The sequence below is a fragment of the Larimichthys crocea genome, chromosome XIII, assembly GCF_000972845.2.
Source record: "Larimichthys crocea isolate SSNF chromosome XIII, L_crocea_2.0, whole genome shotgun sequence".
NCBI classification, from domain to species: domain Eukaryota; kingdom Metazoa; phylum Chordata; class Actinopteri; family Sciaenidae; genus Larimichthys; species Larimichthys crocea.
Genome location: NC_040023.1, coordinates 6,182,471 through 6,196,448, shown reverse-complemented (window position 1 = coordinate 6,196,448; position 13,978 = coordinate 6,182,471). Strand labels below are relative to the sequence as shown.

The window sequence follows — 13,978 nt, the reverse complement described above, 5'->3', positions numbered from 1 at the left end:
TAAAGGAATCACCACTTACTTGTCTCAGTATGCCACGTTGAATAAACTGTGACTCTGAACAATGGAAGGGAGACCACCGGCTGTAAACTAATTTAACCTGGCTCGTAATGGTGACGTAGCAGGCAACATTCAATGTTGTCATTCCTAACCTTTCATTCATTCCTTCTTTTTTAACAGACGTGGAATATTTTTTTCAGTCAAGTCTTGCCTACTAGTCTTAAATTTGTCTTAATTGTGATTGTTTCTGTAATAAAAATAAAACAAAACAGGCCACCATAGCTCAAACTAAGCAGGAAGATAAGACTACTTTATACCTCATATCATACCCCACATCCCAGGCTTTAATGGTCTAAAATATTACACAATGTATAGATTAGTCGGCCTAAGCAGGTCATGGATACAGAGATGTTTCTGTGCAAAACTGTCGATGTAGATATTTTAATTTACATTTAATTTAAGGGGTATGAAAGATGCAATTGGTTAAGCAAGTGTTTGCAAAACTCAACATATATCATGGGTTCTGATATACCAAAAAGAGGGCTCTGGGAAATTAAGTTTAGGGTGTCATATCTTACAAATATATTTCTTTCTTTTTTTTTTTAAATCAGATATTCCAAATTTTAATCTAAAAAAAGCCATTATCGTGTCAATATTTAAACCTGAGATTCAAATTTTCAAAACTCCATATGCAATTGTTTTGTAGAAAAGACAATGTTGGTGTTAGACTATTAGACTCTGTGGCCTTCCCTGTCATCTCATCTCAGATCAGTCATGAACAAACCCTGGTAAGGACATACGACAAAATTTCCAAAGTACAAACATTTCTTAGCAGATTTGATGCTCACATCCCCTAAAAGTTTAAAATAGTAAACACTATAAATTTGGGTCCTGTTACATAAACGTTTTGGTGTTCATTAGGGTTATGTGGGGACAAAGTCACACTGCTGTCAGACAACAGTGCTTATGTCGTCAGCCTCGTCAGGTTTCTTGGGCTTGCTGGGGAGAGACTTGAGGTACTCCAGGTGGCGTCGGGCATCCTCCTGATTCTGACGGACATAATACACCACATATGAAATGACCATGGCAAACCAACCGAACATGGTCACCAGCATAGCGTAATCTGTGGTCCTTTTGGCCAGATTACAGAGGTCTGTGTCCACTGCCATGAAAGGCCGTCCCTCGTGGTCACGAAGCTCCGAGCTCCTGCACAGGACCCGGGCGGAAGCCTCGTGGTTGTGGGCCATTCCACCGATGGCCTGCTGGAGAGCGCAGTCACAATGCCAGGGGTTGTCATCCACAATGACGCGGGCCTTGAGCCGAGCAAAGGCATCCTTGTGTACGCTAGTGATGCGATTGTGGGAGAGGTCCAGCACCTGTAACGTTGCCTCTATGCCGCTGAAGGCACCTTCCCCTAAAGTCTCCACCGCGTTGTATGAAAGATTGAGCTCCCTCAAAAGCCTGAGTCCATGAAAGGCTTGATCGGGTACGGCGCCTATCTGGTTGTGGTCTAGCCTCAGCAGGACAGTGTCGACCGGCAGGCTTGGGATCTCTTTGAGGCGGGCCTGACTGCAGGTAACGTTGAGGCCGTGGAGGTGGGGGTCGCGTTGGCAGATGCAGCCCTTTGGACACATGCTGGCCGAGGGGAAGCACAGGGCCATGAGGACAAGGCTCTGAAGGAGCAGGCACATGGGGATGGAGCGCGACAGCCACAAGTCCAGCAGAGTCATACTGACCGGCCGTCAGCAGCATCCCGCCTGGGGCCACAACACCGCCACTGGTCCCTTACACACATCGCATAGTGGCGACTGGTCCTCACTGTCTGCCCACTGGAGATACAAGCGTGCTAACAGATGTTATCATGCTGCTTGGAGGCCTGAAACAAAATCAAACAGAAAGACAGGGTGAGCAAATAAAGTTACATTTACATTCTGTTGATCTCAGAGCTTTAGGATGCCTCCTGGGTGCCTTCCTTTGGAGGTGTCGTCCAACTGGTAGGAGACGCTAGGGCAGACCCAGAACCTGTCGGAGGGACTATATAGCCCATCTGGCTTGGAAACATCTCGGGATCCCCCAGGAGGAGCTGGAATGTGTTGCTAGGCAGAGGGAAGTTGGGAATGCTGTTAAACAGATTTTTTAAACACAGCTTTTGAACCCTTGTCTCCCTGTGTCTCGGGGCTTTTGCTGCCATTTATGCCACGTCCAGCCTTTGCTCTAGTTTTGGGATTTTGCCACCACCAACTCTGACATTCACTGGCCTCAGTCCTGTCTGTGAATGTTAATATTTTTATTTAATTACATTTTATTCAATTTAGTTTTTCAAAAAACAAAAACACAGCCTAGTCTGTCAGTAAGTTATTAAAATTTACATGCATATTACACTGCCTGGTTGTTGTTTTATCATTGTTATAATATTAGAGACATGTTATGGGACAGAAAGAAACCTTTATTAATATCTCTTATCCAGGCTGTTGATCATTGTTGTTGCAGGTATTACTGTGTGTCCTGACCAAGTGGCAACCTCCGTGGCTGTGAAGTGAAGCCAATGCAAAAATTGCAGTTCCTCAAACGTCCACTTGAGGCTGGCTACAGAACGAGTCAGTCTCCATAGGGCCCCATATTAAAATGTCCATCTTCACAGCAGAAATAAACATGTTTACAGTCTGGTACAAAAAACTGTTTTGGTCTCTATAGCTAATTTCCCCGTTCATGACAACTGTACTGAGGGTGAATTTTTAAATAACTCACTTTTTCAAATTATATTAAGGCTTAAAATTAAGCATAATTAACAGCGTGGGCGCTTTGATTGACAGGTAAGGTGGCTTGTTTGAGCACCCTGGTGTCACTTGGCCCGCCGTCCATTCCTTATACTGTCACATTTTATGACCCAATATTTATCTCAATTCTGAAAAAAATAAAGCAACAGCTGATTAGCTCTTGCCTAACAGCTTTTGCTTCATTATCTCCTCTAATATTTTGTTTTATTGGAGCACAATTGGGCGTTTTTTGACAGCCAGCAGTTTAAGTTAATGACAGTCTGCCTGCAGAATGCTAAATACAGGATCAGTTGTATACTGCAGTGTGAGTTTTATTAAGCTATATAATGTGCACAAAGACATCAGTTTAAAAATAAGAGTCTGAAATTAATTGCATAAAATTCCTATACTAAATACTAATACTAAATAAAAATAATTATAACTATCCATCTATTAAAAGTAAGAACATTAATGCATTTAATGATCATTTGTATGGAACAAATAATATGATTTATGATTAATTGCAATCACCTCACCCTGATCTCATCTTATTGTTACCAACAGCACAACAGCAGCAGTGAAACTATTCTTCTCTTGTATTCACTGTGAGGTTACAACATAATCATACATAAGCGATTTCGTTGTTCATGAGAGCTTTTAAAATGACTCGTCCGAGCCTTTTTTCCAGGAAAATGTGCTGAAGCACAGAAAGAAAAGGTTTTCACATACAAGGAAAACAAACAAGTACTGTAAAAGTCACAAATCTGAAATAGAAATGTACAATCCAAAAAATGTAAAATAAATTTTTTTTCTAAAATGAAGATCTGAACAGTTTAAAATTGAGAAAACTGAATGTGTAAAATATTGTATGCAGCAAAAAAAGTGTATAATGTGTGTAATAATAAATGAAAAGTGATTTGCAAAACATCAATTACATTTTTTTAAAACATCAATTGGATGTGGAGACTTTACATTTATGTATGTGGTATGTTTTGCAGTGCAAGTTTTGGATGGAAAACAGTGGTGGTAAAGTAACTTTCACTCAAGTACTGTACTAAATTACAATTTTAAGGTACTTTACGTTACTTACTCAACAATTTCAGACAGTGTGGTGTACATTTTACTCCTCAGATAGGTACTGTGAGTGCCCCTTTAACATCAAATTAGCTCTGGTTCTTGAACCGGTTCTGTTCAGGATTCAACAGTCAACGATAAATAATCTTCTTATTATGAGAATATATGTGTCATGATGGTGGACAGCCGAATATTTCCTGAGGTGGTACACATTTAAACTTCAAAACAAAATTTCATTTAAATAAACAGTTTGAGGCACAGAGAGGTTAAATCATGAACTATCCCCCCTAAGTTGGGAACCACTGGACTAAAATGTTAATTTAAAATATATCCTAACTGTAAATAAAGATGTTAAAACAAGCTCCACCCTGATGTGTTTCTCACACATTGATGCATCAGTAATAACAATCTAATAAAGTCTTTTCATAACATATCAGTGACGGTAACCATTTCACTGAGAACGAGTACTTTTACTCTTCGTACTCTGATGATAACACGTTTGTAGTAAGTAGTAGAAGTGTTTTATTACTTTTAATCATCTCTGTACTTCTTCCATCACTGATGAAAAGATACAAAGTACCAACACATCTAGACTGGTGCTCTTTGTCTTTACCACATCCCGATAAATAGACAGATTTTGTCTCATACAGGCATCCTCCATTTCTCTGTCTTGGCACAGGACAATTCAATAATGTCTAACAACAGCCTATGAGTAAGTGAAGAGGCGAGGGATCATCTGTTTTGTGCAGCGTAGTGAGGACCAGTGGCAGCTTCCAGGCCCACATCAAGCTGTTTATCCAGCTGCTGCTCCGCCACGAGAGGCAAAACCTGTTATTGAATGGAAACAGGCTGTGCTGGATCTATTAAGGCAGCATTGTGGATGATGGGACGCCTGATCTTCTGACGTGATGTGGCCTCATTGTTACGGTTCATTAAGACCACCTCGTAAATCACCTTCAACCGCTACCGGTTTGGTCATCAGGAGGAAGAGTCACCGCATAATAGGGAAAAACAAAAGCTGTAAGTGGATCCGCGGGGAGTGGATAACGTAGCTGAAACATCTCCAGTAATTAGTGATGCAGCATGTCTTCACACAGTTTAAAAAACAATAAGTTCATGTTACAGATAACAAAGCTTTCATTTCCCGCTGCTGGTGAGGTTAGACCACTCATCAAAAATTCTTCCACAAAAACAATAATGCGTTATATATATATCTGGGTGTAATGGAACAAAAAACATCTGTTAGATGTGGAGCTGCAGGCGACAGGTTGCACACCTCCAACTTCTCGGCAAAGTAAACAACACTGGCGCCTTGTGCAGCATGAAATCATCTAACAACTGTGGAAATAATTATTCACCGAAACAGATAAGTCAACTGTCCTTGTTGGATTTCTGACAAAGTGGCTGCTCAAAGGGAGCTGCTAAAAAAACAGTTTCAGCTGATGCTAATGCTGATGTTTAGTTGAGGCCGACGGGAATGCCCCCGAGAAAAATCATGCTTGTTGTTACCGTGGTAACCGACAGCTGAAAAATGTCCAATGTCAGCATGCAAACACAATGACAATGCTAAATGCTGATGTTTGTGCAAGTGATGTTTACCATGTAATTTTAGCACTCATAACACAAAGTACAGCTGAAGCTGATGGGGGGGACGCCCCTGAGCTTATTGTTACCATGGTAACCAGGGGGTGCTGCCAAATCAACCGGCTAAAAGCTAAAGGATAAGATACTTGCTGAGGCCGATGGTAATGTGCTTAGTTTTGCAAAACCAAAGTTTTGATCCCATGATGGCGCTCGGAGAACATTCAGAGAACATGAATGTACCAAACTTCAAGAGAATCTATCTGATAGCTGTCAAAACATTTCACACAAAGAAGATTCATCCTGAAATAATGAAGGTATGTTAAAAAAATCCATCAAGTAAGTAAGTATCAAGTTTGAACTTCTGGTGACCCAAACACGGAATCACCAGATTCACCTTCAGAGCATCATAGTCGTACGTATAAAACATAAAAAGGGAAATCCATCCGACAGTCTGGACCAGAGTGATGGACTGAGAAAACATTTCCATCCCTAAAGCTACACAGCCAGCATGACTAAAAAAAAAAAAAATTGAGCTGTCAAATGAAATTTGGAGCCAATAGCTTGAGGGGCCTTTCAGATGACATGAATATGCTGCTGTGTGAAGTCTTATTTCTGAACAGCCCTGTTCTTGAACAAGGTCCTAAACAGCTCGAGGCTCTTAGATGAGTCTTGTGCCAGCATCTAGTTTTAGACCTTTGATTATTTTATTTATTTTAAACTCGGCTCACATTGCGTTGCATATTTCTTTATTTGTTAGTGTCAGTAAATCTCATGAAAAGACCCAAGTCAACAACGGATCCTACCCAGAAATAGTATGTGTGTGATATATCTTCTTTCTCTGTGCCATTATTGTTGAAAGGCGCTGGATGAAATGTTTATTTTGACTCAATCCCACGCACACGCCATCCTGCTGCCCCAAATACTCAGTAGAGCACCAAACATGTTAATCCAACAAATGCACTATTCCCGTACACTGGAGTTACGGGCTGGATCAATTTCTTTATGAACAACAGTGAATCCATCTGCGCGTTTTTTTTTCTGTGCAGCAGCTCCATCACGATTTGCTACATATGTGTTGGTTTCTCTATAATGGAGACAAATGTGTGAGAGAATTTCTACCGTTTCACAGCTAATTTGGTAGAAAATGTTACATACTGCACTTTGTCTTCCTAATATTTCCCATTTGGAGCCACAGTTGCCGTGTTTTTGAACCGTTCATTTTACCTTTCGAGAACTAGCGGTCACATTTTTGCCTGTAACTAATCGTGGATGTATGCATGTGCTATGTGCATGAATGAGACCGGGTAGCAGGCTCATATTAAAGCAAAAGATTGCAGAAAATGCTAAATTTATTTTAAAGATTAAAGATTCCAGTGATCTTCATTTGAAATATTGTTATTTTGAACTGACGACTTGTCCAGCGCCTGTACCGTGCCCCTCACTTGTCCAGCCCCTGTGACATGAGGATACACAGATATGGAAACTGGATGGATAGATGCATAGATGGATATATATCGCAGTTATTCTGATAGTGTATAGCTTTTGAATTAATGTATTTGATATATAAAAAGTACATATTGTAATAAGTACCACTAGAGGGAGGTAGCGTACCACCAGTGGTATATGTACCATAGTTTGAGCACCAGTGTGTTAAATTACTTCATGGTTATTTCATACTAAGCAGCAACCTCTGTGGCTCTGTCATTGCAGAAGTGTCAAAAAACTGCAGTTCCTCAAACGGCCACTTGAGGCTGGCTGTAGAACGAGTCAATCTCCATAGGGCCCCATGTTAAAATGTCCAACTTCACAGCAGAAATAAACATGTTTACAGCCTGGTACAAAAAACTGTTTTGGTCTCTATAGCTAATTTCCCCGATCATGACAACTGTACCGAGGCTGAATTTCTATATAACTCACCTGTTCAAATTATATTTGGGCTTAAAGTTATGCATAATTACCAGCGTGGCTGCTTTTGATTGACAGGTGACTGCTGTTACAAATGGCAGTTGTCATTCAGCCCGCCTCAGGTCCACGATGCTGCAGGATGCAGCTGGGGAAACTTCAAAACCCAGCCTCAGTGTGAGGGAGTATGACCTCGGCTCCCTCTGTTCTATCACTCTGCATTTGATATTAGACATTAAAAACACCGGGCTGTGCCGGCTGAGAGAAAATGGTCTGCCCTCTCCTTTCCCTGCCCTTGAGGCATGATTCCACATAACCTTTCATCGTCTCCTCTCGTCTCATCTACAGGCTGCACGAGCTGAAACTTCCGCTGTGCCTCGAACTAATTCAAGTTTCAGTTTCAGAAATGCTCCATACAGCATTTGGTTAAGCCCCAAATGAAACACAGGAGAGTTACCAGAGGATTTATTGCATAGGGATTTGTATAATATGTATATTTGTACGATAGCAAAATGAAATTGAAGGTTTCTGGAAATGAAATTGAAAAATTCCTACAGTGAGTGTGCGTGTGTACGTGTGTGTGCAACCAAGATATCTCCTGTGTTAGGTGAGAGATTTTCGAGCGACGCCTCCTCAAGAGTTCAAGTTTTTCTTTTTCAATCTTTCAAGGATTTCTGGCCTCCGTAATAAAAAACATCCCACAGCTATTCATTGAATATGTACCAGTCAATTAAGGTGCCTAATGATTCAAGGCTGGCATGGGAAAAAAGAATTCAATGTCCCATTCATGAGACCAAACAATGCTGCTGAGAATAATTTAAAAAAGGCCACCAAGGGATGTGAGAACTCGACTCAGTTTGAGGTTTTAATTGTTTTTACTGGATTCTATGAATGCTGGATAGACCTTGACTTAAACGATACAGACAGCTCGTCTCGAGGTGTGAAACATCCATGGGGACTTCTATACACGCATTGTGTGGACCCCTTTTAATTTATGGCTTTTGGCAGCAAATGCATAGTCATAATGAGGAGATTACATATACAGTATGTCTGCTCAGAATAGACTGTTTACTAGTAAGCACTGCTTTGGTGATCTGTCAAAAGATGTCTTAACATTTTGGCTAAATCTGGTTTGAAGTGTAGTTTTCTGTCACGTCGTAAAACTCTCAGTATGCTTCAAACAAGCTAGTCCAAAAGGAAATCTCATCCAACCATATCTAACGGCTAAATTCCACCGGGCACGGACGCGACGCGTTCTGTGTGCGCCATGGCCGCCGGAGCCAATCGCAGCCACTCTAGTCAACGTTTCAAACCCCAACAGAAGCTCCAAGGTTGGTTTCAGAAGAGTCCCAAAAGCGGCTCTCTAAAAATACTGGTCTATTTTTGACGGACGCAAGTAACACTTGCCAATCACGTACAGATAAAGCACTCTGTGCAAACTTCCGATCGTAAAAAAAACAGCCAAAAGGGAAACAATTCAACTACTTAGCATATTTCGAAGCACATAAACCAGGAAAGATTTCCAAATCTGAGCAACGTTAAAGTCTTTGTGATTACTTGTGATTACTTGTTTGATTACTTGTTTGATTACTTGTTTAACTTAACTGGAGAATTGTTACAAAAATAATTTCCCCCTGGGATTATTAAAGTATTTCTGATTCTGTTTCTGATTGAAACGCTCGTGGTGGTGGGCGCCTGGAGAAACATGGCAGTGGGGTCTGGTGGTGTTTACGGGGGGGAAACGCGTGATGCCAGGATTTTCTTGAGTATATCGCACTGCTTACTCCATCTCTTTCTAATTAAACCTGTCTCCTAGATATTACATTTGTATACTACTAATTTGCAACAGCGCAATAAGGGGGGTGGAGACCAAACCGGAGTTTAAAGGAGAGTTAGGCAAAAAAACAAGACTCCAAATTATTATTTGATATTTCTGCATTTAGATATATATTATTTTATGAATATTTGTAGGGTTTTTTTTTATGAATACTGGGTAGGAACTACTCTTATCCATGTTTTGCAGGGACACATTTTTCAAGAATTAGTTTTATGCTCCACTTTTTTAAGGTATAGTGCCCATTTTTCAAGACTGATGTTGATGTCCCTCTTGGTTGTGTGCAGCCAGCGAGTTATTACATTTATTTAGTCATGCATACTTAGTCTCTGCGGTGTCTGTGTCAAATGAATGCATGTTTATTTTGCACATTGTTCTTTATTTGAACAGTTTGACGGTTTGTTTGATGACCGAAGTGCAATTAAGAGATAAATAAATCCATCAATAAGAGAAGATCCAGTGTCCTGGGAGTGCTAATCTCTGTGTTGAGATGAGCAGACAACTGTTTGCCAACATATTACAAATAAAAGATTAATAAAGCCTGATCATTATTGCAAATTTGGGGCAAGAATTAGTGCTGAGACAATGTCACACAGCATTTGCAACTGAGCTTTTAGTCACATCATCCTTTGCACGACATATTCACAAAAATCCAGCTCAAGATATAACAAATAAACAGGTCTGATACACACTATTCATTCGGGCATCCTGTCACGGGTAATTGTTGACTGCAATCACTGAATGTTTGTGCTTTTCCTGACGAGGGAGGAGTTTGCAATCAAAGAATCATTAGCCTGCTGTTAGAGCACTTACCGCCGCCTCTACCTGCGACTGTTTTTATTTTATTTTTCCAGCTGGATGAATTACAAGGCAAGGCTGGCAGGGCTGACATACTACACAGCCTCCAAAACTTCACAGCAAAGCCGCCGCCCGCACTGCTACTGCAGGTTAGATCGTGAAAGGTCAGATCACCTCGCCTGCGAGAATGAGGGATTACATGCTGTGTATCAGCTAACGGGCTAAAATATCAGGTGATATCTGCTGAAGCCCAGTGCATATAGACACTGGATTGCAGCATTTAAGGAAAATGACTGATAAGCTTCACGTGAAAGCAGTTATAAAGGTCTTTTTTTTTGCTACACAACCAGCCCAGTCTTTTTGGTTTTTAGATGGTTCAGTCGGACCAGCAGGTAGCTGGTTTTGTGAAAAAAATCTCTTATGAAACCACTATAAACAACCTGCTCAGCCCCAAACAGCAGACGGATACGGTTATTCAAACATTTGGGCTAAAAGACTAAATCTAAATCACAGCTTTCAAATTAATAGTAGTCAAGTTGATAAATAACCTTTACCAGAAAAGCAGTATAGGTGGTGGTGGTCATATTTGACAGTCCACAGCATCTCTAATTAGCCCCTTATTTGCCTTCATTAAAAAAACCTTCAGCTTAATTATTTAACTTGTTTTTGGTCCATAAAGAGTGGACAACCCCATGGTGCTGCTTGCTGGCTAGAAATATTAAAACTATGACTAGTGTTTTTGACAAGTAATTGGTAAGGTTCATTAGACGAAGGGTAATGATGCTTTTTTTTGTTGTTGACATTTTTCATGTACAAAAAAAAGGAATGAAAATACTTCTTAGTTAAAACATTTGGGTTATTTTACATATTTTTAGACTTAAAATATGACAACCTTTTCAAACAAATAGTGAATAGGGGTGGTCGGTAGCGTAGTGGGTTAAGCGGCCGCCCCGTGTGTGGAGGCTATAGTCCTCGCTGCAGCTGGCCCTGGTTTGAATCCCGCATCAGACGGCTAATTTATTGCGTGTCACTCACTGCCCCCTGCTTCCTGTCTATCTTCAGCTGTACTATCAATAAAGGCATAAAAGGCCAAAAAAATAATCTTAAATAAATAAATATTGAAACAAGGGCCTGTGGCATCAATATATGTGCCTATCATAGCTTACTTTAGGGAATATAAGCATGTTTGAACAAGTATAAAGAATGGACAGCGTATGTGTGACATCACCCGTAGATCTTGCTTCTTCCGCCTACCGGGTTAGTCTAAAAGTCGAGAAAGACGTGGACCGACGGCAACTACTTGTCAACCAAAGCGGCCACACTGTTAATTATACATAACTTTAAGCCTTCGTATAAAAGATGTATATTTCTGCTGTGAAGTTGGACATTTTAACATGGAGACTTGCAGCCAGCCTCAAGTGGACGTTTGAGGAACTGCAGTTTTTTTTTTTTTTTGCACTTCAGCATTGGCTTTAACTTCACAGCCATGGAAGTTGCAGCTTGGTTTGAACTGATTTCTTGTTTTCCACAATACAGCAACTAACTCCTCAGTGTTAGTGGAGGGAGGGGGGTGCCTGCCTTAACACAACTACTTAACTGCCGCATGCATGCATCCATTTAAGAGGGGGGAAAAAAAAAGGTGTGCTATCATATAACAGACATGACTCTGCAAACACAGCAGAGCTGTCCAAACAATCACAGATAACGAAACAATTAGTTGCACACACAGGCGTAAATGTTATCAGCCAATAAACCCAAACGCTGGCTGAACTGTGGCCCCCCCACCGATGCGCCTCGTAAATGGAAAGAACGTCACGCAAAACTCCATTCAGAGATCCAGTGATTTATCATATCCACCTTAAATAACAAGAGGTATGTTGACTTGTTGCAAAATAAAACTCATATCCAGAAACTAGAGGACGCATGTTATATTTCGGCTCACATATAACACAACCTGAAGCGTTTATTTTAGTAGTATTTTAACTTTTTATGGCTGGTTCACGCTTGTCGCTACCGCCCTCCGCTGTGCATTTTATTGGGCACAAACTGCAGGCGAAGCAGGAATAAAGTTGGAAATTCACAAATAATCCAGAGCAAAACGCGTCTCCTTAATATGCCGAATTAAAGTCTGGATTTCAAACACTTGAAATTGACATTTAGTTATATATTTTATATGCTCTTTCATTTTGGTTAGAACCAAAGAAACATTAAATACATCTTTTTAAATGGCGTCTTGCAGGATATTCCCTGTGAAAACATCACGCATCAGCCTACCTGCCTCTGCCGACACCAAATCACAGCTTAAAAAAAAAGGCAGGATGCAAACACAGCAACACATTTAGGATCATTTAAATCTACATTTTATATCAAATTTACCAATGCATGCAGCAATTTCATACAAATAAAAAAAAGGAGGCGACCAATATAGCAAGCAGAGAACACACACACACACGCACACACACACGGCATAGACATAATACAGCAGAGGAGCAACAGGCGACACAAGTCTATCTCACCTGCAGACCCGCTCGTTAAGGTGGAGCAGTGGAGACGGTCATATCACATGAAGCGGCTCAGACAGGCTGTGAGGGCAGCCTGTAGTATCCGCTCACTGATGCACAAGAAGTCGCAGTGTGAATTCGCATCTTTACCTTTCAGTATAAAACACTGCACAGGAGTGAATGAGGGGGGGGAGAAAGAAAAAAAAAGGGAGGGGTTCTTTCTGTGTGAAGTCACCTGGTGACAGACACAACAAGACATCCGGTCTTGAACTTTCAGAGTAAAACCAAATGCATGAACTATTACCAGCTTGTATTTAACCAGTGAGATTGAAAAAAAAAACTCCTTTTTCGAAATTTTACTTCTACCTTTGAAAATATCCATATGTAACAGATTCAGAGAAATGCAATATAATATCTTGCAAGATGTCTATATATATCTCCATATATGTATAGTAAATATACAGCAGGGGCCTCTCCAAACGGCCCAAAATGTAAGACTATTTTAGGGACGATGTGGAAAGATTCAGTGGTTTTGGCAAACTGTATGTGATGAGGTTAGTGTGATAATAAGGCCATTAATCCAATATTATGTTTATTGGGATATATCCCTGATTACATAAGAACACTATACATTTTCTTGCTTATGTTGGGCCGTAAGGCTGTTATGAACAAATGGGTAGGAGATGAACCTCCTTCAATGCATCTGTGCAAGTCTTTGATATCGGACTATATCTCTCTGGAAAGACTAAGATTTCGCATTAACGGACAGAAGTATTAAGGTACCTGGAAACTCAGACTGCACCTGCCTGAATTGGAGGATTTACAAGGACCTTTGAGATCATTGCTGTGGATGTATTCCGGATTTGCTACATATCTCATATATTGTGTATTGTCATAATTTTGAAAATGTTCAATAAAAAGAATGTAAAAAAACCCAACTCTTTTTTCAAGGGAGTCCTGGCCATGACAGTCAGCAGCACAAACAGGCAGCAGCACAAACATATTGCGATCATAGGGGGTTCACAGAAGGATTCGCAATACAGATCCAAAGGCCAAAGTGATGGTTCAAAAGTTTTACTAGATGAGCTAGGAAAACCAAAAGAGTACAGGCGAAAGTCTCAGGCTAAAGGTTGAAGATCAGGTAATCAAAAACAAGAATACAGGACAAAGAAACGCTGGGAGAAGATGAACTGGCGACAAACAAAGGGAGCACAGAGACTAAATAGAGGGAAAAGGGGAGAGGAAACAATCAGGCACAGGTGAGACACATAAGGGAGGCAGGTAATCAGGGAGCAGGGATGACATACGCGGGGAAAACATGATTTGTTCAAGACATGACAATAGCAATCTAGAAAAATAATGCCATAAATACTAACGACATTAGTCAAAACAATAACACCCCAATCATTCAGTCTCTGGGTCTTTCCATGATCAAGAAGTTAGAAAAACACTGACAGTATAAACAATGGGCTGTGTATACGTGACGCCACCCACAGGTTTCGGGAAGAGCGGTTTAAAATGCACACCCACGC

The 13,978-nt window shown here is 40.6% G+C and overlaps 1 protein-coding gene across 1 annotated transcript; it reads right to left on the bottom strand.

The window, feature by feature from the left end:
• Positions 1–320: 320 nt before the first annotated feature.
• On the bottom strand, positions 321–12,632 carry lrrc3b (leucine rich repeat containing 3B). The gene is made up of 2 exons (XM_019261598.2): positions 12,462–12,632; positions 321–1,873 (listed from the first exon to the last, which is right to left on the bottom strand). Exon 2 carries the CDS (start codon positions 1,725–1,727, stop codon positions 948–950), a length of 780 nt encoding a protein of 259 aa, XP_019117143.1. The 5' UTR covers positions 1,728–1,873; positions 12,462–12,632; the 3' UTR covers positions 321–947.
• Positions 12,633–13,978: the final 1,346 nt, after the last annotated feature.

Coding starts and splice junctions, on each gene's coding strand:
- lrrc3b (XM_019261598.2), bottom strand. CDS start 1,727: ATGACTCTGCTGGACTTGTGGCTGTCGCGCTCCATCCCCATGTGCCTG.